General features: G+C 35.0%; 2 protein-coding genes across 2 annotated transcripts in view; one reads left to right on the top strand and one right to left on the bottom strand.

The window, feature by feature from the left end:
• Positions 1-54: 54 nt before the first annotated feature.
• Positions 55-27,275, bottom strand: LOC116413396 (uncharacterized). Its single transcript, XM_052897904.1, has 7 exons — positions 27,048-27,275; positions 9,941-10,018; positions 7,934-8,097; positions 7,061-7,246; positions 3,198-3,371; positions 1,862-2,116; positions 55-1,164 (listed from the first exon to the last, which is right to left on the bottom strand). Exons 1-7 carry the CDS (start codon positions 27,085-27,087, stop codon positions 1,066-1,068), a joined length of 996 nt encoding a protein of 331 aa, XP_052753864.1. The 5' UTR covers positions 27,088-27,275; the 3' UTR covers positions 55-1,065.
• Positions 25,059-27,276, top strand: part of LOC113519360 (23 kDa integral membrane protein-like) — a 37,694-nt gene continuing 35,476 nt past the window's right edge. The window contains exon 1 of the mRNA XM_026904420.3: positions 25,059-25,296. Coding sequence (XP_026760221.3) covers positions 25,234-25,296 — 63 coding nt within the window. The 5' untranslated portion in view covers positions 25,059-25,233. The remainder of the gene's footprint in view (positions 25,297-27,276) is intronic.

Below are 27,276 nucleotides of genomic sequence, written 5' to 3'. Positions count from 1 at the left end.
TAATATTCGAATATAAACCAGTAAATATGAAAGACACATTACTAAAAAAACATATGGAAAAACAAAGTGTGTATTACATTTTGTCAGTATAAATTCAAAGATATTAATTTTAGAAATTTATTATGTATAGGGGTTTTAAAATAAAATATAAACAGCGCCATCTATTAATTTATGTGTATAACTATAAGTGGCGAATAGCAGTAACTAAATTTTATTATAGTATCATAAAAGTTTAATAGATGGCTCTAAAATAATGATTAAAAAAACTAATGCCAGTCTCATCATTTTTATTAATCGAATTAAAAATAATATCAATTCTTTAATTAGGCAATTAGGCATATTTAATAACATCAATCAAGATAAAATCTTTAGCGTGTATAACACACGCTTAGATCTTATGATAAAAATTTACAACGGAGATTCAGTTGATTATCACTAGTTGGCGCTGCACTTGCTACGATCTCAATTGTCAAATATTAATTTAATTACATTATTTGTTAGCTTAATTAGATTTACATTTAAATATAATACTATAGTATCTTTTTATTACTCAATATACATACTAAAATATAAGTGTCACTTTTTTGTTCAAATCCCATGCTTCAAACTAACTAGTTTTTGCGCTAGTGGCGCCAACTATATCTACTTCATTCATAAATGTCTAATTTCAATTTATTTATCAAATTATTTTAATTAAAAATAGATAGATGTTATTTAATTCGTTGTGATTTTGGTTTAATCATTATTATATATAACAAGTAAGGATTTAATTTTACTTTGTTCAATTAAATGGGTAACAAGTTACCATACCGATAATTTACAATAATTTATTAATATTACCAAAAACAATCTTAATTAGTTGCACCAACCTAAAGTCCATATTTATAAGATTTTCATTTAATTTGAAAACAACCTATTTCATTTTATACAACAAAAAAAAATTATGCGGACACTTGACCCTTTTCTTTTATATTGTTTTGTAAGTTTATAGGTAAGCTATAACATTTTTAAAAATTCAGACATCAACAATTTCTTTACGGTAGGTACATAAGATCTTTCTCGAAATCAAGTGTTCGGTGCCGGTTCTTCGATATTGTCAGCATTTCTTCGGCTCCTTTCCTTTTGTTTTTTGTATAACATTCCTCCTAATATTGCTAGAATAATCTGAAAAAGAAAATAAATTAATATTTATTTACTCTGTTTACCTCTTGTATCCTATACATCTCGGCATAGAATAGGGCAACTCTTATTTATCCGTGCGTGTTATAAGAGGCGACTAAGGGAGTTTGCGAATAATGGAGGAATGAACAGAAGCTTCACTACAATTTTTTTACAAAATTACGCAATAAATGTTTTTTTTTTTATACAACTTAGAATGGCAAACAAGCTGACGGCCCACCTAATGGAAAGTGGTAACCGTCGCCTATAGACATGAGCAGTACCATGGAATGGTAACCCCGCCCGCGCTATCAGTGTACATTGGCGGGGCCACCAGTGAGAGATGGTAAGTGAGAATGAAAAGGCAGGTCAGTTAGCCCATTGTGAATACACCTGAAATTTAACACGACGATCTAGAGGGGATCACGTGGAGGTCGACCTGATAGGGTATTTTTTTTCTTTCCTTTCCCCTCCGTCATAAGTCCTCATGTCTTCTGATATTCCTAATGGGAAGGTTAGGTGGAGGCCTCTGGGGGAACCTCTTTGCCCTATTGTAACTCCGGGGGCAACTACCCCCGGGTCACTAGATCTAAACGCTTTCCTCTGCTAAGTTGGGGTGTGGTCTTATTCTCATATAAAAAGATGGCAGTAAACTCTTACTACCAGAGGGCGCCACCTGCACACGAATAATAGTAGTACCTACCTCAAGTACGATAAGTATTACGACGACGATCAAAACGACTGTAGACGTTTCCCTAAACATGTCCAAAACAGGTTGTCTACAGCCGGTTGTGTAGTAACTTCTTCGAGCTTTGCAGATCTCCCGTTCTCTCTCTTGTACCAGCTCGGATCTGGTGGGGTCATATGTGGGGCAGCAGGAGATTGGCACCTCCGGTGGTAAGAAACTCGCCTGCACTGTTCTATAATCCTGTGCGCCGTATAGACCGCAGCATTTAAGCTGAAATAAACAAAAAAAACTATACCTTAAACTTCACTGTGCCAAACATAATATATGTAACACGGTATTGTTTTTATTTTATATTAAATTTGATCGCGTTTGATCACAATTTGACCGTAAGTGGCGTAATGGTAACTCCGCCTACGTTATTGGTATACTCTGGTGGAACACCAGTGAGAGGTGCTAGATGAGGTTGAAAACAGATCAGTTAGACCATCGTGATGAACTTCATATCAATTAACCACGATGGTTTCCAGGGGAAACCGCATGGAGACCGACCTGAGTATATATTGCTAGCAATGGAGTTATAAGACCTCATAACTAACAATCCATTTCCCCTACACCCGATTGTTACCACGTTTCATCAAATTGTCACCTGACAATTAAGCTTTATTGCCATTCTAAATTACATACAAAAATGTTAAGTTGGGATATAACTTATCCGTGAACCGAGTCTAATTCAAATTTCTTCAATAGTTTTTCTTGAAGAACGTACATCCATCTTCACAAAATGTTGTGTTTATAATAATAATACCTAATAGGATTTTTTGATACCAACACGAAATCTTTGACTTGCTCAATCCATTTTCATGCATAATGGAACTGATTTTATTTGTTTTTTTTTTTTTATATACAACTTAGAATAACAAACAAGCTGACGACCCACCTGATGGAAAGCGGTAACCGTCGCCGATAGACATGAGCAGTACCATGGACATAACAGAGTACACTGTTTCGCCCATGATACCCCCCATGCGTTGCCATTCCTGAGGACTCAGTTGTTATTCCTCTGTACCCAGTAAATTCACGCCATATCCCACCCTTCAAACCGAAATACAGCCATGCAAACACAATTGCTTCACGAGCCAAGCAATCGACTTTTGTACAAAGTCTCCTTCTGGTAAAAACTACATACCTACTAATAATCATCATTCTGTCAGCCGTTAACTACCCACGGCTGACCATAGGCCTCCACCTATTGGCGGAGTTTTAAGGTGACATACAAAGATACAACCGAATTGAGAACTTTATTTGGAGTCGGTGAAAAACGCCAAAATTCGATTACATGATAGGTGCTTACGTCGTGGTGAGTGGTGTCCCACAGTTTCATATGTTTCGGATTGTCCTCCATAGCAAGTTGAAACGACTCGGAGAGAGACCCGTCCAAGACCTGCTCATCCTCTGTCGTCACCATCACTGACACACCGCTGATGATCGCTTGCAGAATCGCGAGTATCGTGAGAACTATAGTGGTCTGCGAAATAATATGTCATTCATTATATCCATACTAGCGACCCGCCCCGGCTCCACCCGGGTGCACATTACATCACATCACATTAGAAACCTCTAAAATTTTCAGTGTTTCTCTACTATATTATGCATGTATTCTACATATAAACCTTCCTCTTGAATCATTCTATCTATTAAAAAACCGCTTCAAATTCCGTTGTGTAGTTTTAAAGATTTAAGCATACATAGGGACGGACAGACGGCGACAGCGACTTTGATTTATACTATGTAGTATATTGTATTTATGTATGATATGTATTCATCATCATATATGCCTTTAACTATCCACTGCTGAGAATAAGCCTCCCCCTTGATAGGTTTTGCCAGTAGTTGCCATGCTTGGCAGGTGGGTTGGCAACCGGAGTTGAGCTTTAGAGACGTTTTAAGAGGGACGCTACTGCTCATCCCTCGCCCTCCCTTAGTCGCCTCTTACGACATCCACGGAAAGGAAAGGGTGGCCTATTCGATGCTGAGACCACACGGTCGTATTCCTTCTGAAGATTGATGACCATTCATTGCGATATCACCCATTCGAGTTGGATATGTCATTGTCATTACGAGCGGGGTCATGTTTTCTATATGATATATTGGATTTTTTTATACAACTTAGAATGGCAAACAAGCTGACGGCCCACCTGATCGAAAGTGGTAACCGTCGTCTATAGACATGAGCAGTACCATGGACATAATAGAGTATACTGTTTCGCCCATGATACCCTCCATGCGTTGCCATTCCTGAGGACTCAGGTGTTATTCCTCTGTACCCTGTAAATTCATGCCATATCCCACCCATCAAACCTAAACACAACCATGCAAACACAACTGCTTCACGGTAGAAACACGAATGGGACAAACGTGTCCAAGTAAACTACTTTTGTACAAAATCTTCCTCTGGTATATGAACCTGGTAGGAGATATTGCTAGCAATATAGTTAATAGAGATTTAAAAGAGTAACTGTTGAGTTTCTCGCGGCCTCTTCTCAACAGATAACAACTTCCTGGACCCTGTCTTGATAAAAAAGTGCATTTAAATTTGAATGTGTCTGTTAGACTTCATTGCGAACAATCCCTTTCCTGTCGCTAATGTTGCATTTATTATAAAACATCACTATTCTAAACTCTAATACGAGCATCGATCGGTCGGAATTAATTCGAGAGCAACCCTTACAGCGCTTTGTCTAATTTCCCTATAAGCTTTGTACTCGATTAAATGTTTCGTGCTCGCGTGATATGCCAACGCCGCCGCCGTCGCTTCTCAGCATTACTTTGAACCTGAATATATTAGTACTTGGTAGTCGCAAGGCTAATGGTGAACAACCTTGGCTTTCGATTACCAAGTGTGATCCAGTGGCAAATAAATAAAGATATTGTATAGAGAGCTTTACTTTGACCAATTGAAGACAGCGGAACGAATAATTGATTTACCAGAGGGAGACTTTGTACAAAAGTCGATTGCTTGGGTACCTCTGTCCTCAGGAATGGCAACGCATGGGGGGTATCATGGGCGAAACAGTATACTCTGTTATATCTATGGTACTGCTCATGTCTATAGGCGACGGTTACCACTTTCCATCAGTAGTGTTAGTAATGGAGATTGAGAATCCCATTGCTAGCAATATACCCAACCAGGTCCTTCTCGCGGTTCTCCCTGAAAACTATCATGGTTAATTCCTCATGAATTCATCATGATGGGCTAACTGGCCTGTTTTCATTCCCATCTATCATCCTTCACTGGTGCTCTGCCAGTGTATCCCATTAGCGCAGGCGGGGTTACCATTCCATTTTCACCCATCAAAAAAAAACTGGACCAATCTGTAAATATACCGTTTCAGATAAAAAAAAAAAGATTTTTCCAAATCATTTTACAAATAACGGAGTTATAAAGCAGGAAACATAATAAAAAAAACACAATCGAATTTAAAACCTTATTCTTTTTTTAAGTCGGTTGAAAATCGATTAATTGCTTGAAGTTTTCGATTTGTCACTAATATTTTTTTTTTTTTTAAAGAAAGAAATAATTTAATCGAAGAAGCATGCGGCCCACACAGTAGCGTACAAAACAAGAACAAAAGAAATAAAACAACACAAACAAAAGAAAATAATAATTATATACAAATAGAAAGCAATTAAATTATATTAATAATCAATAAACAAACGAACAAACAGTAGGATAACTCTTGAATCCAACATCGATCTCAATCCAAATATCATTTAGAGAGTATTTGTATGATAATTTAAAAAAACATTACTTATTTTTTCATGAAGTTATATTGAAAATTTGATATATACTACATATAATCTTTTTTTAACGCATTATCGCGTGGTTACTTGGATTTTTAAATACGTTGTTTATGCAGGCTCTCTTTGTAGGTAGCACATTAAGTAGGTACTAAGTAGACACATAATAACTTGCAACCACACTAAATGTTTATAACCGACTTTATTTCACAAAACCTAGTTTATGAGTGATTGTTTTTAAATTTTAATATGTATTGTAATCGTTTATGTCTTCCTTTACTGCAATAATTTATAAGTATTTATTAAGTCATCACTTAATTTTATATATGGAACGTAGTTTTATTTCATATAACACTTAAAGACAAAGATACAGATGATTTATCAATATAGTACATTACTGCAGCGGCCAGCAACTGAGGCATTGATAGACGAACGTGCAAATGTGGGACGAGGCGTAGCCGAGGCACACATACGTAAGTCCATCAATGCCTAGTTGTGGCCAAGGCTTGTATAGTACTTTTCTTCACACGACAGATATGGATTTCCATACAACTTTTGCCGGCCGCTGCCCGCATGTATCTGGCCAGTACAGCTGTTTTGATTTATCTCGAAGAAGATAGTCAAAATATCTCTAAGCGAGTTTGAGAAATAATAATAATAATATGACCAATGACGTTTTATCTCAGAGATAATTGAATTTAAATTTCGAATTTGTAAGCTTTTGTCGTCCTTTCAGACATTCAATGTTCATTATAATACACTTTGATAGAACTTAATGCAAATTTGATTTAAATTAATAGCATTTTTTTGTTGAGTGGCGACTGCGTACGTGTAAACGCAGTGTAGGACGACCCCCAACTAGATGGAGTGACGACCTGAAATAGGTTGCAGGGAGTCAGTGGATGCAGGTGGCTCAGGACCGTTCCTTATGGCAGTCTATGGGGGAGGTTTATGTCCAGCAGTGGACGGATAATGGCTGAAATGATGAAACACAAATATAGACTAATTTAAAACTTGTTCTTTTAAAAGAGAATATTGTATAAGCTCGCGGAGACTTTGTACAAAAGTCGATTGCTTGGATACGTCTATCCCATTCGTGTTTCTACCGTGAAGCAGCTGTGTTTATATGGCTGTGTTTCGGTTTGAAGGTGGGATATGGCGTGAAATTACTGGGCACAGAGGAATAACACCTGAGTCCTCAGGAATGGCAACGCATGGGGGGTATCATGGGCGAGACAGTATACTCTGTTATGTCCACGCTACTGCTCATGTCTATAGGCGACGGTTACCACTTTCCATCAGGTGGACCGTCAGCTTGTTTGCCACTCTAAGTTGTATAAAAAAACCCTGATGAAGTTAAAGACTTGTGGAGTAATTCCGTTGTGATTTCAAAATTATTTAGAAATCTCAACTCACCGCATGCAGTGGCTTCTTGTACTTCCTAAAGACCCCGACGATGGCGTAAATGACCACCGACAAAGCAATGGCGGCCGTCACCGCCACCGTAATCATGGCGACCAGCCGCCCTGATTGCTGGCTGCTGTACAACTTGGTCGCGATGGCGGTCGATATTGTCACTACGATCACTCCGAAGCATTTGAACTGAGGAATGTAAGAGATTTTTAGATAATAAAATAGCAAAAAAATTGTCTTAATCTATATATAAAATTATTTAAAAATCATTCAAGTTTAGAAAACAAAAGGAACTAACTAATGACTTCTCTCTATTTTTTTTTATATATATTTTTTACGACCAGCATTCTAACAGACAGAGGAAACATAAATAAGCCTCCCTTGCTGACAAATTGTTAAACTAGCTACTACTAATACTACTATTACCAGATTTACCAGAGGGAGACTTTGTACAAAAGTCGATTGCTTGGGCACCTCTGTCCCATTCGTGTTTCTACCGTGAAGTAGTTGTGTTTGCATGGCTGTGTTTCGGATTGAAGGGCGTGAATGGCATGAATTTACAGGGTACAGTGGAATAACATCTGAGTCCTCAGGAATGGCAACGCATGGGGGGTATCATGGGCGAAACAATATACTCTGTTATGTCCATGGTACTGCTTATGTCTATAGGCGACGGTTATCACTTTCCATCAGGTAGGCCGTCAACTTGTTTGCCATTCTAAGTTGTATTAAAAAAATATCTACACGAATGGGACAGAGGTACCCAAGCAATCGACTTTTGTACAAAGTCTCCCTCTGATTCACGGACGTCATTAGATTATTGGTCATATGTGAGGTTTAAAAGTTGGCACCAATCTTTATCTGAGTAATACTCACAATAGTAACGACGCCCAGCATCACAAACGTTAACTCCAAACATTTGTCGTAACATGACTTGGACTTCATGTTCAAGCTACCTATATGAAGAACTCCGAAGTGGCTTTTAGGTGTGGCTTCTTCTTGCGCGGCACCATTACTTTTAACCACCGTTGGACCTTCCTCTGTACAAATTACACAAAATGAATTCGGATTTTTCAGCAGTATTTTAAGTGAGTATTTCTCCCGTTTAACTGAACATGTACGTTATAGAAACACGGGTCAAGAAACGAAAAAAAAAAACATTTTGAGTCTCCATGCTAACCTAACTAAAAAGAGCTTCGGCTGTTAAATTAATATAGGAAGATCAAATTAAAAAAAAGTTTCGATTTTGAAATTTAGGTTTAGGAAATTTCTGTTCCAACATATTCTATAGCATGAGTAAACTGTTACCTCCTTATTAATAAAAATGTCAAACTTCTTATAAACATATTTTTCGCTATTGAAGTGTATCCTATCTATCTATCCTTTTCTTTTGCGTTAATTTCTCAATTTGATAGACAGTAACAAAATACTGTAACAGTTAAAATAGGTTTGTTGGACATTTTACTAGTAGTTTTTATGATTGAGGAGGTAAGTTTTATGATGATTACGATTTTAATAAAGCTCTGTATAGAATCAGTTGTGAATTTTAAAAAAGGCGCCATCTAAGTATGTAACCATATTTCTACGTTGTACAAAAGCATCAAACAACATAATTAAGGGGGAAAGGGATTGTTAATAATAGAGACTGAGAATCCCATTGCTAGCAATATACCCAACCAGGTCGACCTCCTCGCGGTTCTCCCTGGAAACTATCATGGTTAGTTCCTGATGAATTCATCATGATGGACTAACTGGTCTGTTTTCATTCTCATCTATCACCCTTCACTGGTGCTCCGCCAGCGTATCCCGTTAGCGCAGGCGGGGTTACCATACCATTTTCACTCATAAAAAAAAACACGTAATTAATATAATATGTACAGATTTATTTAATTCTAAACTCAAATGTGCCTTTTATATGTCCTACAAAGCACGAATAATATTGTAAAATAATTACGTAATATGAATAATGAGTGTATTTTAATTTAATTTATTTTAATTTTGCTAACATTATACAATATAGACGCAAGACAATTAATAAATGATACGGTATAAGTACAGTAAGGCGGACTTCATGCTGAAAGCGATTTTCTCAAGACAACCTTAGGGTAAACGACTAATTGTAATACAAGTAGGTATAATATTATTGTATAATTAAGCAAATATGGAATAACAGCAATAATAATTATATAGTATATGAAATAAATTTCCCTGACATCGCTACAAGTATACTTAGTTTTATTGTTAAGGAACATGGGTAGAAAAGGCCAAAATATTATATATATATATATATAATATTTTGGCCTTTAGTCAATTTTTAATATATATATATATATATATATATATATATATATATATATATATATATATATATATATATATATATATATATATATATATATATATATATATATATATATATATATATATATATATATATATAACATTAAAAATTTACCTCAAAATAAGAAGATAAATAATTTCAATATTCATAACAGATTTATTAAACATTGCAGTTTCACTAAAAATAATTCAAAACACAGCCTATCTAAACGGCGTTTAACAACATTCTATTTAATCGGTATAATAAATTGAGAATTTTATAAGTACTGGAAAAAGTTTATTATTTTAAGCCTTCTTTGTATACTGGTGGAAATTTTCATCATAACATTGAATGCCCAAAAATTATATAAAAGAACAAGTTCACTTTAAGTTGATCGTGTCTGGATACCTTTTTAATGTCCATTGCAGAAAAAAAAACATAGCTGTCAAATTTCATTTCTTAACCATTTTTCCTTTAAGTTTGAACATGAATTATATCACTTTGATTTATTTCACCAATAAAAAAAATCATTCAAAGAAGGGTTAAAAGACATCTAGACTTACCCTGAGCCGACTCAAGTGTCCCCATGTCTGTCCAGCTGTTCGGAGTCTGGCCAGCAATGAGCGATACATCCGACAGTCCTGCATATGTATACCAAGTTAACAAAGCGACCACGGCCGAATGCTTCAACGCACCGTTTGTACAATATAATAGTGGATAGTATTCAATGGGCGTCGAATGGCGTAGAGATATTTCAGCTATGTGACATACAAGTTTTAATATATTAATATGATTTGATAAGAAAGTTATTGATAATAATCATTATAAGAAGCCACTAACGTATATTATTTTACAGTTGAGTTTTATACATATGAGGAAAAGGGAAAATTTGTATACATACATGCATATAGACAGATAGATTTTTTATACAACTTAGAGTGGCAAACAAGCTGACGGCTCACCTGATGAAAAGTGATAACCATCACCTATAGACATGAGCAGTACCATGGACATAACAGAGTATACTGTTTCGCCCATGATACCCCCCATGCGTTGCCATTACTGAAGACTCCGGTGTTATTCCTCTGTACCCTGTAAATTTACGCCATATCCCAGGCTCCAAACCGAAACACAGCCATGCAAACATAACTGCTTCACAGTAGAAACACGCGGACAGAGGTACGCAAGCAATCGACTTTTGTACAAAGTCTCCCTCTGGTAATACTTTATTTACATCACTTATTTAGCACTTATAACATTAGCTATTCGTAAGTACTTAAAAAAAACAAAACATATAAAAAAAACAAAAAAAAAGTACATAAAAGAGGTTACACATTTTCTCGTGAATGCGCTACAGTAACACAAAATGGTCACATTGCTTTGCCCTTAAGAGAGCAAAACACTGACATTCTGTTGTGTCAATACACAACAGAATGTCAGTGTTTTGCTCTCTTTATCTAATATATTAAATATATTAATATCAATATATTTTCTTCAATATTGTAGAACATACTTTTGTTCTATCACCAATAGTTTCCGCAGCGCACGCGACGAAAGATATTTTATAGCATTTTTTTTACACCTCGAGTTACATTACTAAAGTTTTAGTAAGGACCCCTAATCTTTTCTAGCAATAAATATAGCCTATGTTATTCAGGATGAATGTAGCTTTCTAATAGTGAAAGAATTACAAACATACATACGCACAAAAATACAAATTTTTCTTCTTTATAATATTAGTGTAGATCAGTATCCACCCCACTATTAAATACAGCACGTGGATAAAAATAAGAACTATGTTGCTTATTTCCACATCACGGTTTTCTCTTTATGATATTTTGATAATATTCAGGATAATATTTTGGGGTTTAACAGCCCCACTGCTAGCAATATAGCCTCGCTCTCCACGCAAAGCACTCTAGAAACCGTTGGGGTTAATTATTGTTGAATTCGACACGTCGGACCAACTGACCTGTTCATCCTCGCCTATTATACCTCACTATTGTTTTGCCAATGTATACCCCAGGCAGAGTCGTTACTTAATTTTCAGCCATTAAAAAAATAATATGATATTCAGCCTATTTACTCCTTACTTCATTATCACTATTTTTTATTTACTTTATTACTGACTTCATTATCACCTATTACTTCCCAAATTTCTGACAAGTGTGGCAATTACTAGCAAAAACCTTTCTTATGGGGGAGGCCTATGATCAACTGATATAATGATGATGACGATGATTCTTCCATGATGATCTAGCTCGCCAGCACACACCAATAGCACAAGCAAAGTTACTATTTTATGCCTAAAAAATACATGTAAATTATTAATAGTCAAGTATAAAGAGCGTGTCGAAACCACATCAGTTCATAACAAAAATATAATACATATTAACAAAAAACTGGCACAAGGGCGTGTAAACCCCACACCCTGTGAATTTTGTGTCACTGTAGGACCAAATTAAAAATAAAAATTAGCTTTTAAAAAACCGAAACACAGCCATGCAAACACACCTGCTTCACGGTAGAAACACGAATGGGACAGAGGTACCCAAGCAATCGACTTTCGTACAAAGTCTCCCTCTGGTAATATATCCTATCAAGTCGACCTCCATGTGATCCTACTGGAAACCATCATGCTGAATTCAAGGTGTATTCATCACGATGGGCTAACTGACTTGCCCTTTCATTATCACCTATCATTTCTCATGGGTGCCCCACCAGCGTGTACTATTAGCGCAGGCGGAGTTACCATTCCAATATCATCCTAACATCCTAAAAAAAACCTAGAGTTTCGTTTTCATCACCAGGTTACGTAGAAAAAAAATCTCAGAAATAATATATTTACCACCTATTTTAACTTGTAATGTGGGCGATTATTACATAACAGAATAAATTTTGATTTTAAATATCTCGGTCACATTATTGCAAGTACCAGACCTGGACATAGAATGCGAAATAAAAGCATTGGCAGTTAGAAGTAACATGTTGGCCCGCAGGTTTGCTAGGTGTACAAAACAAGTAAAAATAACCCTGTTTAAAGCTTTTTGTCAGGTGTTCACCACGAGTAGCTTGTGAATCAACTATAATAAAAAAACTTACAATGCTCTTCGAGTCCAATATAATAATGCCTTCGGGGGAAAGGGATTGTTAGTAATGGAGACTGAGAATCCCATTGCTAGCAATATACCCAACCAGGTCGACCTCCTCGCGGTTCCCCCTGGAAATTATCATGGTTAATTCCTGATGAATTCATCATGATGGGCTAACTGGCCTGTTTTCATTCTCGTCTATCACCCTTCACTGGTGCTCCGCCAGCGTATCCCGTTAGCGCAGGCGGAGTCACCAAACCATTTTCACCCAACAAAAAAAAAATGCCTTCGGGGCACTGTTGGGGCTACCTCGTCACTGTAGTGCGTCACATGTGTTTGCACGAGAGCGTACGGATAATTTTTGCGCAATACGGCGCAAACAAATTGTTTCGCTATTGGATAGGGTGCGTGTTAGCTCAAACAGTGTCCTGAAGACAATTGCTGATAAAATAGACTGTCCCATCCTAAAATATCGGGTGGGACAGGTTATCAATGCAAGAGCGTCATGACCGCTCATTTACTAACATAGGTTAAGTCAATTTTTATAAATTGACAAATTGGACCTTATGTAGTTTGATTAAATAAATTTTATAATTATAGATGGATGAAACTACTATTTTTATTTCCGGAAAATACACGACTCAGTTTTTTTAAATAAAATTTTTAAAATATTTTCTATCTATTTCTATATATATAATACCTTCGATCATAATGGGATTTAAAGCAAAACGTTTTTCTTTTTGCGAAGCAATCCCTACCTTGTTGCATTTAATATTTTTTAGTCATAAATCAATCTACTTGTAAATTAGTAGCATAGACTAAATAACTTTGTGCTGTAATTAATTGTTGCATGGTAATATATAATTCACTATGAAAAAAAAAATAACAAAATATATATAGACGTCACACATTTTTTCTTTTCTCTCTCTCTCTTAACAATACTGTGTTCCCTACACTATAACAAAAAAAGAGATAATTTAATTTGCTTAAACAATGTATTTGCTTGTCATTATGGTAAGTAATTAGTTTACTTAGCAGTACAAATTCTTAAATGAACCCCTTATGAAAGGGCGAAGAGTTCAAAACCAATTTATGATTGTATTCGTGCCTGTCGGGGCTCTAACAAAGTAATGTTCTGTTTTGGACAGCGTACAGTCGTGGTCAGAAGTGTTTATCTACACTAATGTTATAAAGAGGAAAGATTTGTATTTTTATGTGTATGTTTGTAATGAATAAACTCAAAAACTACTTTGCCGATTTCAAAAATTCTTTCATCATTAGAAAGCTACATTCACCCTGAGTAACATAGGCTATATTTATTGCTAGAAAAGATTAGGGATCCTTACTAAGACTTTAGTAACGTAACTTAAGATGTAAAAAATGCTATAAAATATCTTTCGTCGCGTGCGCTGCGGAAACTATTGGTGATAGAACAAAAGTATGTCTTACAATATTAAAGAAAAATTCAATAACTACAAAAAACCTCGAGATATTATATGTCCAACTATTATCGTTATGTCACAATAACCACTTTGTAAAAATGTCCACCCGTGCGAAGCCAGGACGGGCCGTTAGTGTTTGTTAAAATAATAATTAGTCCACAATATACCAAGTATGGCCGTGAGTACTCCGGCATAAAATGGGCTACCTTTACCTTTTCCGTGAGTGTCGTAAGAGCGACTAAGGGAGGGCGAGGGCAGCAGCGTCCCTCTTAAAACATCTCAAAAAGCCTAACTGGGTTTTCCAACCCTGCCAAGCGTGACAAGTACTAGCAAAACTCCCCTTATGGGGAAGGATTATGTTCAGCAATGGACAGTTAACGGCTGAAATAATAATAAAAAATACCCGGTTTCTTACCTTTTCAACCGACTTCAAAAAGAAGAAAGTTCTCAATTCGGTTGTATTTTTTTTTTTTTTGGTTTCCTTCATGTGAGATCAGTGAGGGAAGATAAGTGAGAATAAATTCAGGTCAGTTGAACCATGTATTTAGATAAAACAACTACGACGGTTTCTAGAGAAACTGAATATGAGGCCAAACTGTAAGGGAGCTTTACTAACAATGGGGCCATTAGACTCATTTGCGAGCAATCCTCTTCCTCCAGTGTTTTTTTTTTTTTATACAACTTAGAATGGCAAACAAGCTGACGGCTCACCTGATGGAAAGTGGTAACCGTCGCCTATAGACATGAGCAGTACCATGGCCTTTAACAAAGTATACTGTTTCGCCAATGATACCTCCCATGCGTTGCCATTCCTGAGGACTCAGGTGTTATTCCTCTGTACCCTGTAAATTCACGCCATATCCCACTCTTTAAACCGAAACACAGCCATGCAAACACAATTGCTTCACGGTAGAAACACGAATGAGACAGAGGTAACATATTAGTGTAACAGTGTAAAATATTATGTAAATTAAATAACATGTCTGGCTCGAATTACTTTTCTAGTGACCAGTCCGAGCTAGGTCATAGCTATCAAGCATGGCACTGGTTGCCACTCATTGGTGCGTTACCATGGCTACCACACCACAACACCACGCACAATAGTGGTGACCACCACACCATAAATGTAAGTGTACACCAAGGACACGTCAAAGAAATTTTGCAATTGTTTGACGAAATACAAATTCTATTGAAATAGTTTGTTCCTTTTAATAAAGGAATAACGAATTAAGTTTAATTAGATGTATTGTAATTTTTTTTTAAATACTAGACTTTGTTGCAATAATTTACATATACTCGTATAAAATGCCCGTACTTCTTTGTCTGGGACTTTGACAAAAAATATAACTGAGAAAGTAAATTTTTTGGTTACGTTACTTACATATGTGTTTTAATACCTATTTGTTAAAAACTTACCCTGTTTATTAATAACAACGTCTAACCTCTCATAAATCTATTTTAGCTACCGGAATGTTTTGTCCTTGTCTTTTGAACTCTAATTTTAATCTGAAAGACAGTATCAAAACACTCCAATAGTTAAAATAGGTTTGCATAGTGTTTTAGGTTTTTATGAATTCTTATTCGTAACCCTCCCTTGGATTAGATGTTTTTTTTACAATATATTTAAATAAATATATACGTTTCTATCAAATTTGAATGAAAACTAATTTAATATTTTATAATATTTTTTTTTCAAGAGGAATTTTCTATATACTTTTATTTTTAATACTAATAGTATGTGAGGGAATTAAAATTTTTTTACTGTGAATAAATCTAGCGATATTTTTTTTTTATCAAAATGTTCCCTATGTGTATAAACAATTTCTTTTTACCCACAAAAAGAGGAATCTAACTATGGAAAAGTGTGAATTTGTTATAGATACCTATTTAAATATAATAAACGTGTAATAATTCTAGAAATGAACTCTGAAACAGAGACGATAAGATTCATTTTTACATCGTAAAATTATGAGAAACGCCGGGTGCCAGCGACAGTAGCAACGGTATACAAACACGAGTTGTGATTAATGACTCCTTCGTACAACATGTTCGAGCTTGATAACACACGGAAACGCGTCCACAAAAGTTTTGTACAGTCATTAGGTACACTACCCCCGTCAAAGGATTTGTTTATAATTTTAGGATAATTATGTTTTTTTTTTCATGAAATTTAAGTAAAATTATTTATAAATAAATTATTTTATTTGCTTACTAACATTATATATAAATGTGCATATGAGATTGTTTGTCACTTTGGCTTTTAGCACTTAACTGCTTATCCAATCATCACGTCATCATCATCATCATATCAGCCTTTAATTGGTCAATTCTGAACATAAGCCCCCTTTGTTTTGCCAGTAGCTGCCACGATTGGCAGGTGGACTGGCAGCCGCAGTCAGGCTTTAGAGATTTTTTAAGAGGGACGCTGCTGCCCGTCCTTCGTCGTCCTCTCTTAGTCGGCTTTTACGACATCCACGGGAAAGGAAGGGGTGGCCTATTCTATGCCGGGACCACACAGCCAAATTATCATGTAACATTACCATTAGCATTTTGATAACATTTCTATAGGACTAGCCTATAAGTATATCCATTCAGATAAAAAATGAATTTTTCGTATTGGTTTACAACTGAATTCAGATTCACCTTTATTTTGAAGTTGGCTGAAAAATAATATAATATGCGAAGTCACGATAAGCAACTAGTTTATAATATTAGTGAAGATTAATATATATATATATATATTTCATTATTTTTCCTAGAAACTAAACAGCTGTGCTTGCGTGCGAGCCAAACGTCTTTTTCAGCTTGTAGGGTGAGATATGGCTATAAAATTACTGGGTAGAACACTCTAGTATTCAGAAATAGTAGTGGTACCATGAGGCATCACAGTATATACACAATAGGTACTGTGACGTGTAAATATAGGCGTATTTAGATGAGGGACAGAGGGGTCGTGCCCACCTCAGAATTGTTTAATGCCCACCCCCATAATTCGAGGTTCACAAAGACATAACAGGTCCAGCTGTTTCCCATGGCTTTGCCTGTGTGCATCATTAAAGTAGATAGATAGAGATAAATAATTTATTTGCATTACTTACAGCACACAAACAACAATATACATAAATGCATAGTGAAAAAAGATAAAAAAGAAATAAAAGTATGTATTTATATATTCTTTATTGCACTTAAACAATATATACGACGATTAGTTTAACAACTTGTTAGCAAGGGAGGACTTATCTCTGAAAGAGATCTCTTCCAGCCAACCCAGTGTAGTTAGAGAGAAAAGAATTTAATTTGGGTAATCCAGTGCAGGAAAGGTACCGGTGAAAATAATGTAAATACAACAAATACAAATTGTGAATAAATATATAAATAATAAAATAAACAATTAAATGAGGACATAACCTATTTATGTAAAAAATAATTCAAATCGCTTCAAACTAAGCTTAATTAAGCAATTTGTTAACAATCATTCATGAATATTTCCCTAAAAAAAAAACAAATGCGCTTGACGACCTATACTAGAGATGCTTTTGCTTTTATGCACTAATGAATATGTTTTGATATTTATTTATTTATTATTGATTGACAACATTATAGCATTCATAATTTGTTAAAATAATTTATTAATTTAGACAACTATTGTACACCAGAGGGAGTCTGTAAAAAAAGTCGATTGCTTACGCACCTCTGTCCCATTCGTGTTTCAACCGTGAAGCAGTTGTGTTTGCATGGCTGTGTTTCGGTTTGAAGGACGGGATATGGTGTGAATTTACAGGGTACAGAGGAATAACACCTGAGTCCTCAGGAATGGCAACGTATGGGGTGTATCACGGGCGAAACCGACCCGGATTCACACGAGTAGACGGAATTTTCGATAATCTTTACACATAATTAAAAAAAATTTAAACTAATTCAACTGATCATGTATGTAACATCTCCATATATGTGAATCTTTAGATTGATATCTTATTTATGAACCGATTGAAATAAAATAAACACTAAATGTTAAGTGAAATAAACCACAACATATTTTTTTTAATGGGTGATAATGGAATGGTATCCCCACCCACGCTATTGATATACACGCGCGCTATCGGTATATACCGACGGGGCACCAGTGAAGGATGATAGGTGAGGATGAAGCAGGTCAGTTAGCCCATCGTGACGAATTCAACAAGAATTGTTCACGATGGTTTCCATGGGGAACCAAGAGGAGGTCGACCTGATAGGGCATATTGCTAGCAATGTCGAACTCCATTGCTAACAATCCCTTTCCCCCCACCACAACATATTAGTGAAAACTGTATTCAATTCGGTTAAGCCGTTTCCGAGATTAGCATGCACAAACGCACAAACAGGTAAAAATTCTAAAAATAATTGTTTTAGGTTCCATTGCGTTCAGAAAGCCCTCCTATAATAATTTAACTTATATATCTTCCATTTATAATTATGTATTGATGTCATTATCAGTAAAGAGTCGACAACCTCCACTCTTTGACATCGCTCGATAAAAAAAAAAACTATTTTCTAGTACAAACGGAAATCCATTTGTAAGGAAATTAATATAAAAGGAGGCTAAACTTATCGCTGTTAGAAATAAATTATGTCAGACGTAATGTTCTAAATTGGAATAATATCAGCTTTGAAGACGATTTCCTTTGCGTTGACTTATAAAGTCTTAGAACTACAAAAAATAAATTCAGTCACGTAACAATTATCCAAACACCTGAGTCCTCAGGTATGGCAATGCATGGGGGGTATCATGTGCGAAATAGTATACTCTGTTATGTCCATGGTACTGCTCATGTCTATAGGCGACGGTTACCACTTTCATAAGCCTTCATACTTACATAAGCCTTCCCTGTAAGGAGGTTTTGCCAGTAGTTGCTATGTTTGGCGGGCGGGATGACAAACGCATTTTGTTTTTTTGGTGATGTTCTAAGAGGGACGCTGCTGCGCAATCCTTCACCATAAGGTACCTTAGTCGCCTTTTACGACACCTGCGGCAAAGGAAGGGGTGGCCTATTCTATGCTGGGACCTACACGGCTCTTAGGTAGAACCTTAGATTATATAGATAGAGTGTCTCCATAGAAATGCTTCGAGAAAAACGGCTCAACTTTTTCATACAATTTTGCGTGATAAATAGTTGAGTGATTCTTTTATAACTTATATATTTATTTTGTCTTATAAATTCTAAATTTCTTAATGCGTGAATACTCATTTTATTTATTCAATAATACGTCAAAACACATTTTATGTGTAAGTCTTGTATATAAAATACTGATAAAAAAAAGTCAGCTAATTTCACAATTTTTTTTTTTTGTGAAAATGGTATTGTAACCCCGCCTGCGCTAACGAGATACGCTGGCGGAGCACCAGTGGAGGGTGATAGATGAGAATGAAAACAGGCCAGTTAGCCCATCATGATGAATTCATCAGGAATTAACCATGATAGTTTCCAGGGAGAACCGCGAGGAGGTCTACCTGGTTGGGTATATTGCTAGCAATGGCATTCTCAGTCTCTATTACTAACAATCCCTCTAATTTTGACAATTAGGTGACAAAAAGTTGACCCGTTTTTTAAGCTCTATGCTCTATCTATATAATCTAAGGATAGGACATATTGGCGGTAAAATCTTGACTCGTGACATCTATTTAAATCCCGTTAGCTATTTATATTTCCATATACATATATCTCCATTTTACTAGTTAAGGCAAGACATGTCTATTGCGTTGAATGACTATAAAAATGCTTTGATTCAGCCAAAGGTAAAGGACGTAACAATTTCCGTATTTATGTAGAACGATGCCCTTCCATCGAACCGGAGGAAAAGCGGTGATTTACTTGTACATAAGTTATGTTTCCTAAATTCTTTCCACATTAATCTTGACGTATGTTATCGTTGCCTGATTGATGGGTTTGAATATTGTGCTGGGACAAATATATATACATTTTTTTTATACGTGTCACACAATTACACTAATTGCTTGGTTCCAAAACTATAACTAATGTTGTTTTTTGACTTAGATAATGTAAGATTTTGTTCTAAAAACAAAAATATTTTTCTTAACAAAATTATTGACTGGGAAATTGTGAGGTTTTTCTTTTAAATATTTGTACTCTGGACACAGCAGACTATGATGGGACTTTATTTACTACTGTCTACGAAGTATATATGTATATGTATGTATACATATCATTAACATAATTTCAACCATTATCTGTTCATTCCTAAACATAGACCTTTACATGTATTTATATACATACATCTTTATGAAATAAATCATTTATTAATAATCTATCTTTACCTTTTATTTTAAGATTTTGCTCTGGAAATAAAACTGACTGAAGTCAGACTGAAGTCTAGACAAAACTTCATGGAAACGAAATTAAAATAATTTCTAGAAAAATATAAAAATAAACATCGACATTTGCTAAAATTTATATAACCTGCGTACAATATTATGGTGTACTAATATAATCTGCTATCAATCCTTGTTATTCGCAAAATATTCTACTTTTAGAATCTCTTAAGGAAAAAAAAACTAAAACTAAAAGCCGCCAAGGAAATAAAGCCCAATATATCTTCAATGGATTCGAAGTAAAAAATTTTAGATACTGACTGTGAACACGCACTGAAGGCAAAAAGAAACGGGTAAATCTAAATACTACCTTAATACCTAAAACTCAAAATAAAAGTTAATAACCTCAGTATTTTTTTTAATATTTATATTATTAAATTGTATTCCACAAAAAGAAAACCATTTTGATTTAAAAGCTAAACTACTGAATTAAAGTTGCTAAAGTTTCTATGAGCTTTATGCAAGTACATATATCCTTTCAGATCAAAAAAAAATTCTAAATCCGTTCTAGAACTAACAGAGTTATGACGTAACAAACGTAAAAATATACAACCGATTTGAAAACCTCCCTTTTTTAAGTCGATTGAAAAAACTATATTCAATAGGTACATATATGTATTATAATTAAGGAAATATATATGCAAATAAAATGAATATGTCTATAAAATAGGAAAGAAAAACAATTAATAAAAAAAAAATAAACTGAAATCTTAGTGGGTCGCCTACAATGGCGGTGAAAAAAATTTAATATTAAAACCCTATACGCTGGGGGGAAAGGGATTGTTAGCAATGGAGTTTGACTATTGCTAGCAATATGCCCTATTAGGTCGACCACCAGGTAGGCCCCCCTGGAAACCATCGTGAACAATTCTTGTTGAATTCGTCACGATGGGCTAACTGACTTGCTTCATCCTCACCTATCATCCTTCACTGGTGCCCCGCCGGTGTATACCAATAGCGCGGGTGGGGTTACCACTCCATTATCACCCATTAAAAAACCCTATACGCTGCAGGGTTTCATATCAGGTAGAAGTAGCCTTCCTCTTATGAACAAGACCAGTGCCTAGCAGTGAGACATTAATTAGTTATAAATTAATAAATGAACAAGAAAGTACAATCCTATTGAGTTACTTCTTCCAAAGTCGGTTAAGTTGAACGCCTTTGACTTCCATAGCATGAAATATGAAGTCGGTTATAAAACTTAAGTTTAATGCCACCTATGTCAATATACTATAAACATATTCAAGTTAGCAGTAAGTAACGATAGCTTAATCGTGTCAGGTTCAACGTCGTTGTACCAAAGTATTTAAACGGCATTACTTAGGCAACAAAAGTAAAACCTAAATGCGATAAACTTGACATTATTTTTAACAGCGTCACAACCCTGTGAAGTTATCGTGGAAAATGATTTCTGAGCGAATTGTTGAATATTGTTACTTATCAGGGATTAGGATTCACGATAAATTCCAAGAACTTTATTATTATTTTTTTAATTTTTTTTTTTTCATTTATTTGGGAAAACTAACAGTGGTAAAATAAAGAATAATACACAAAAGAAAACATTGAGTAAATTTGCCACTAACACCGTTTACCACAGTTTCAATTCAAATATAATACAAATGGCTGAAGCAAACAAGAACAGTTAAAAATTATATGAATCTTTTAGAAATTTGATTTTTTTTTAACTTAATATTGTATTGTACCTAATATATAGCCGTATTGTCCTGGCATAGAATGGGCCACCCCTACTTTTCCAGTAGATGTCGTAAGAGGCGACTAAGGCAATAGTAGAAGAATGACCAGCATCGTCCCTTATAAAAAAGCCTAACCACGATTGCCAAGGGGGAAAGGGATTGTTAGTAATGGGATATAATTTACCCATTGCTACCAAACCCTATCAGGTCGACCTCCATGCGGTTCCCCTGGAAACCGTCGAGGTTAATTCTGATGGGATTCGTCACGATGGGCTAACTGACCTGCCTTTTCATCCTCACCTGACATCCCTCCCTGGTTCCGCCAGGGTATCCCGATAGCGCAGGCGGGGTTACCATTCCGTTACCACCCATTAAAAAAAACACGATTGCTAACCTGCTTGTAAAGCATATCAACTACCGCTCGCAAAATCTTTCAATCCGAGGAAACCCTGGTGGTGGTCACGATGAACACGCCTAGGTTTAACCACGAAGTTTTCCAGGGGGCACCACGTGGAGGTTGACCTGACAAGATATATTGCTAGCAATGGGTCTGGTAGCCCGCATTACTAATAATCCCTACCACCACGTATGTAGCACTAGGAGTGTCACGTTTGCGTTGCCGTCCCTGAAGAAACCTTTTTGAAGAACCCCATACTATAATCTCTAGGGAAAACCTCGGTACTAGTCTCTAGTCTGTAATAATAATAAAATCTGTATTATTATTATTTTATGTAAATTTCTAGAAAATTCACATCTCTCCTCTTAAGGTGAGGAGATGGCATACTAACCCCCGGCAGAGGGGGGAAAGGGATTGTTAGTAATGGAGACTAAGAATCCGATTGATAACAATATACCCAACCAGGTCGACCTCCTCGCGGTTCCCCCTGGAAACTATCGTGGCTAATTTCTGATGAAATCATCATGATGGGCTAACTGGCCTGCTTTCATTCTCATCTATCACCCTTCACTGGTGCTCCGCCAGCGTATCCCGTTAGCGCAAGCGGGGTTACCATTTCATTTTCACCCAATAAAAAAAAACCCCGGCAGAAACACAGTCGGCCGGGGTCAGGGCCCCAGGGAGAGAAACCGGCGTACAATGCGGGCAGAATCTAAGAGCACCGCTTTCTGCATCTTTCCCGGGAGTGAGCCGCCTCGGAATCCCAACCGTCTGAGATGTTGTTCCAGACTGGTTGGGATGAGACCGTTCACCGACAAAACGATTGGAATGATTTCGGTGGACGTCACCCCCTGTTATTATTATTATTATAACTTATTATGGATAATTATGGTATTATCTGCGATTTAACACTTTCTATCATGTAGCTTATCTGTAGATCTATTTCAAGGTATTAATTTTTGGCTGGTATCATTGTAATTTTGTAGGTACCTGTCCTATCATTAAAACTGGCCATGTTTTAATGTCAATTTCAGTATCAAAAGACGATAAAGCTACAATTTATTCGTTTACAGCCCAACACTAGTGTTCAAACTAGTGATGTGCCGAGTTAAGCTAATTTAAATACTGACTCAAATATGTAACAGGTAGACTCGAATACGCTAAACTCGATAAAAAGATTTGAGAACTTGTTGGACTTGATATTTTTTTTTTTTTATACAATTTATAATGATAAACAAGCTGACGCCCCACCTGATGGAAAGTGGTAACCGTCGCCTATAGACATAAGCAATACCATGGACATAACAGAGTATTCTGTTACGCCCATGATACCCCTCATGCATTGCCATTCCTTAGGACTCAGATGTTATTCCTCTGTACCCTGTAAATTCACGCCATATTCCATCTTTCAAACCGAAACACAGCTATGTAAACACAACTGCTTCACAGTAGAAACACGAATGGGACAGAGGTACCCAAGCAAACGACGTTTGTTTTTTGCTTGTTCATCTTATATTATTATTAACAAACGAAAAATTATAAAATTATTGAAGATCTTAATTTTTATTAAAAATAAACTTCTAAATCAATCGAAAAGCCCTTGAATAGTAACAATCGTACTCGTATATCCATACAATGACTCGAATACTGGTCTTAGTGCTATGACTCGTGTCAATATTCGATTATTTTTTTAATGAGTACTAAAGTACTCGAATATAAAGAAGATCGACTCGACACGTTACTAGTTCAAACATTATTCTTAGTTAAATCCTACTTATTAGTGCTGGGTTAACGCTATAATGTATATTTAACTTAGGTAGTTAATAAGACGTTGAACTTGTGAAATCAGTGGAGTATAAATGCTGTTGACCCTTAGGGGTTAAAATACCTAACAGTGGTTTAAACCATGTCTCCATGACAACCTGTCATATTGCCAAATGTATTTAATTTTTCGTTCCACGACGAAACGCCTTTTTTCTTTTAACTATTAAGTGTTATTAATTTATATTTATTGCAAGCCATTTAAATTTTTCAATTTATTTTTATTTTTAACCGACTTAACAGAAAGCACATGGTGTTTTGCGACGTTTTAATCGATTTTATTGATTCTTTTTTAACCATGATCTACACTAGATCAATGTCAATTGACATTTAAGCCAATTATTTATAGAAACATTAATTTTAAATACGAAAATAAAAATAAAACTAGTGCGTTAAACACTGGCTGATTAAAAATATATATATATATTTTTTAATTTATTTTAATTTTCTGTTAGCATTAATTTAACTACTTTGCATATCATTATGTATCTAATCTAGGGATGTGAGCTATTTCACAGAACTTTCTTGTTCTTCTCGCAAAAAAAAAAATTAGAGTGAAGGTGTAGACTCAAAACGTTTAAAAAACGTCATAAATCATATATAAACGTTGGCAACAATATTTTTCCTGTATTAAAATGTGTGTCTCTATTATAATTCCATTTATCGGTCTACAGCCGCCTTACATTACTCACGAAGACCAATAACCGATCGCTTGTCAGCGCGACCAATTAATTATGATCTCTATCGGGATTTTATGACATCAAATTTGGGGGTCGACGCGATTTGGGGTGGTACAGGTGCGTGACTTCGACCCAAGCACGCAACTTCACACCACCGAATTCGACTACTAAATACAGGACTAGACTGATGGTTACCGCATTCGGCCACCGTCACCGCCGGTCACAACTACACGCGCCGCGCCGCCGCGCGAACGTATGAAGTTTGTATTCGAATTTCGAATAGTTCGTTCCGTTGCCGCGTTCGGTACGATTTAAAAACAAAGTTTCCGTAATCTGTGGTGGAATTGATAAATTTCAAAAATGGAAGGCTGCGGAATGAGATGTATAAAATATCTGTTGGTAGTTTTCAACGGGTTGTTTTTGGTGAGTATAAATATTTTTTTGTTTTTTTCTTTTTGTTTTATACCAGTAATTAATAAATAGGTGTAATAATAATTATTATCTATATTCAGTGAATAAATACTAATAAATTTCACCAATATATTATTTATAATAGATAGATATTTCAATTATATTTTCATAGGTTTATTTAATTTACCTAACTTAAATTTATACACTTCGCCTTTTAAATTAAATGCTTATATAAAGAAAAATGCAGTTGTTAACTATGTAATGAATTCAAGGTCAGTAATTTATGGACATAAAACCAAGTAAGTAATGTTTAATACCAGTACCTGGTTAAACTTGATGATAAAGGATGTTACAATGAATGACAATGAAAAAAAAACGGTGTTTTACAACAATAATTTCATTATCTATGATCTTTTTTTTTTTTAATTTACAAGATGACTAAGTGAATATGTCACATACTTTTCCGGCCACAGAGCGGGAAATTATATCCTTATATCAGCAGTAGGTAAACATTTGATAAAAGCAATAATAATTACTGTGATATCTTTTATGTATATAAAATCTCTTGTCACGATATTCGTTAACGCTAATCTCCGAAACCGCTCAACTAATAATGACATTTTGTAAGTATTGTTTGTGGTCAGGTAAAATAACATTTGCCGATTTAGTTAATAGATGTCAGAAATTTATTACAATATATAAGTATACAAGTACTTGTAAAAAACAATACTATTGTCTCAAATCCCACCTTAGAGGTTAGCGTTACTCAAACTTCGTTGACATCACCGGACTTACCCTGAACGAGATGTATTTTATATAGTGAATTGAGATTTGAGATCCTGATGGAAAACATCATATAGCTACTAGCTATTACCCGCGTCTTCGTTCGCGTAACCGAAATATGTACACTAACTAGGATAAATAGTAGCTTCATAGTAATCGGTTCAGCTGTTAAGACGCTTACAAATAACAAACAGACGCACTTTTACGTTAACAATATTAGTAAGGACACTACTAATATAAAGAGGAAATATTTGATTGTTTGTTTATAATAAATAAATTCTTAACTACTTAATAGATTTAAAAAAAAAAAACATTCACCTATGAAACATGCTACATTATCAGCGAGTAATACAAGCTATTTTCGAAAATTTTATGTAGATATGCGAAACCGGGCCAAATCGCTAGTTTGTATATACATATGTGTATATATACCGTAATTAAGGGGTCTTTCAAGGCTAAAATAAAGGCATTATTTGAGTTTGCGTGTAACACCTTAGAGCTTATCGTCTCTTGAGATCAGGTGAGAATGCGGTGAAACGCGCACAAATTTAATAAAAAAAAAAGAAAACAAACACGTGTAAAATTTAATATTAAGTCACTTTTAAATAATACATTAAAATTAAAAATTTATCTCAAAATGGCAAACGAAGTCTTGGGCAGAACGAAGTCATCATTCGTCTCAGATATTTATTTAATTTTATTTATTTAAACACTAATTGCACATGTAAGTAAGCATATATATTTTGTACTTACATTATTTTTAAATAATTAAATTAATTATTAATTAATAAAAAATATTTCTGCAGTTTAGCAGTTTACTTTAATCAGTATTAAGTAAAAATATTTCTTTTATTTATATTTTTAATAAAAGTAAATATAAATGGAAAATTGTAATAAAAACAAACATTTGTGAAGCTGTTATAATTTTGAGAGGTTATTTCTGTTTTTTTTTTCTCTATAATTAAATTAAAAATACATACCTTTAACGTCGTTTAAAAGAAACGATGAACACTTATTCATATTTCATTCACGATATAGTGTATTATTTTATTTACACTCACACATAAAACTAATTAAATAAATTTAACTATAAAAAAATAAAATTTAAACTGACACTGAACATGGTCTTGCATGCAATTTTTTTTTTGGTTAACATTTCACAAATATTATTATTTGAAATATAATTTATATAGTAGCAACAGGACTTCT

Source organism: Galleria mellonella, unplaced genomic scaffold (assembly GCF_026898425.1).
Source record: "Galleria mellonella isolate WM207_F2 unplaced genomic scaffold, CSIRO_AGI_GalMel_v1 utg103, whole genome shotgun sequence".
NCBI classification, from domain to species: Eukaryota; Metazoa; Arthropoda; class Insecta; order Lepidoptera; family Pyralidae; genus Galleria; species Galleria mellonella.
Note: the sequence above shows the minus strand (reverse complement) of the source record. Positions and strands in the feature narration are given on the sequence as shown.

Excerpts from the sequence above, each read along its gene's own strand:
- LOC116413396 (XM_052897904.1), bottom strand. The coding sequence starts at position 27,087 with ATGAATAAGTGTTCATCGTTTCTTTTAAACGACGTTAAAG. Across the intron at positions 10,019-27,047 it reads TCTTTTAAACGACGTTAAAG|GACTGTCGGATGTATCGCTC; the intron begins GTATGTATTTTT and ends ATACATATGCAG. Across the intron at positions 3,372-7,060 it reads ACAAGAAGCCACTGCATGCG|ACCACTATAGTTCTCACGAT; the intron begins GTGAGTTGAGAT and ends ATTATTTCGCAG.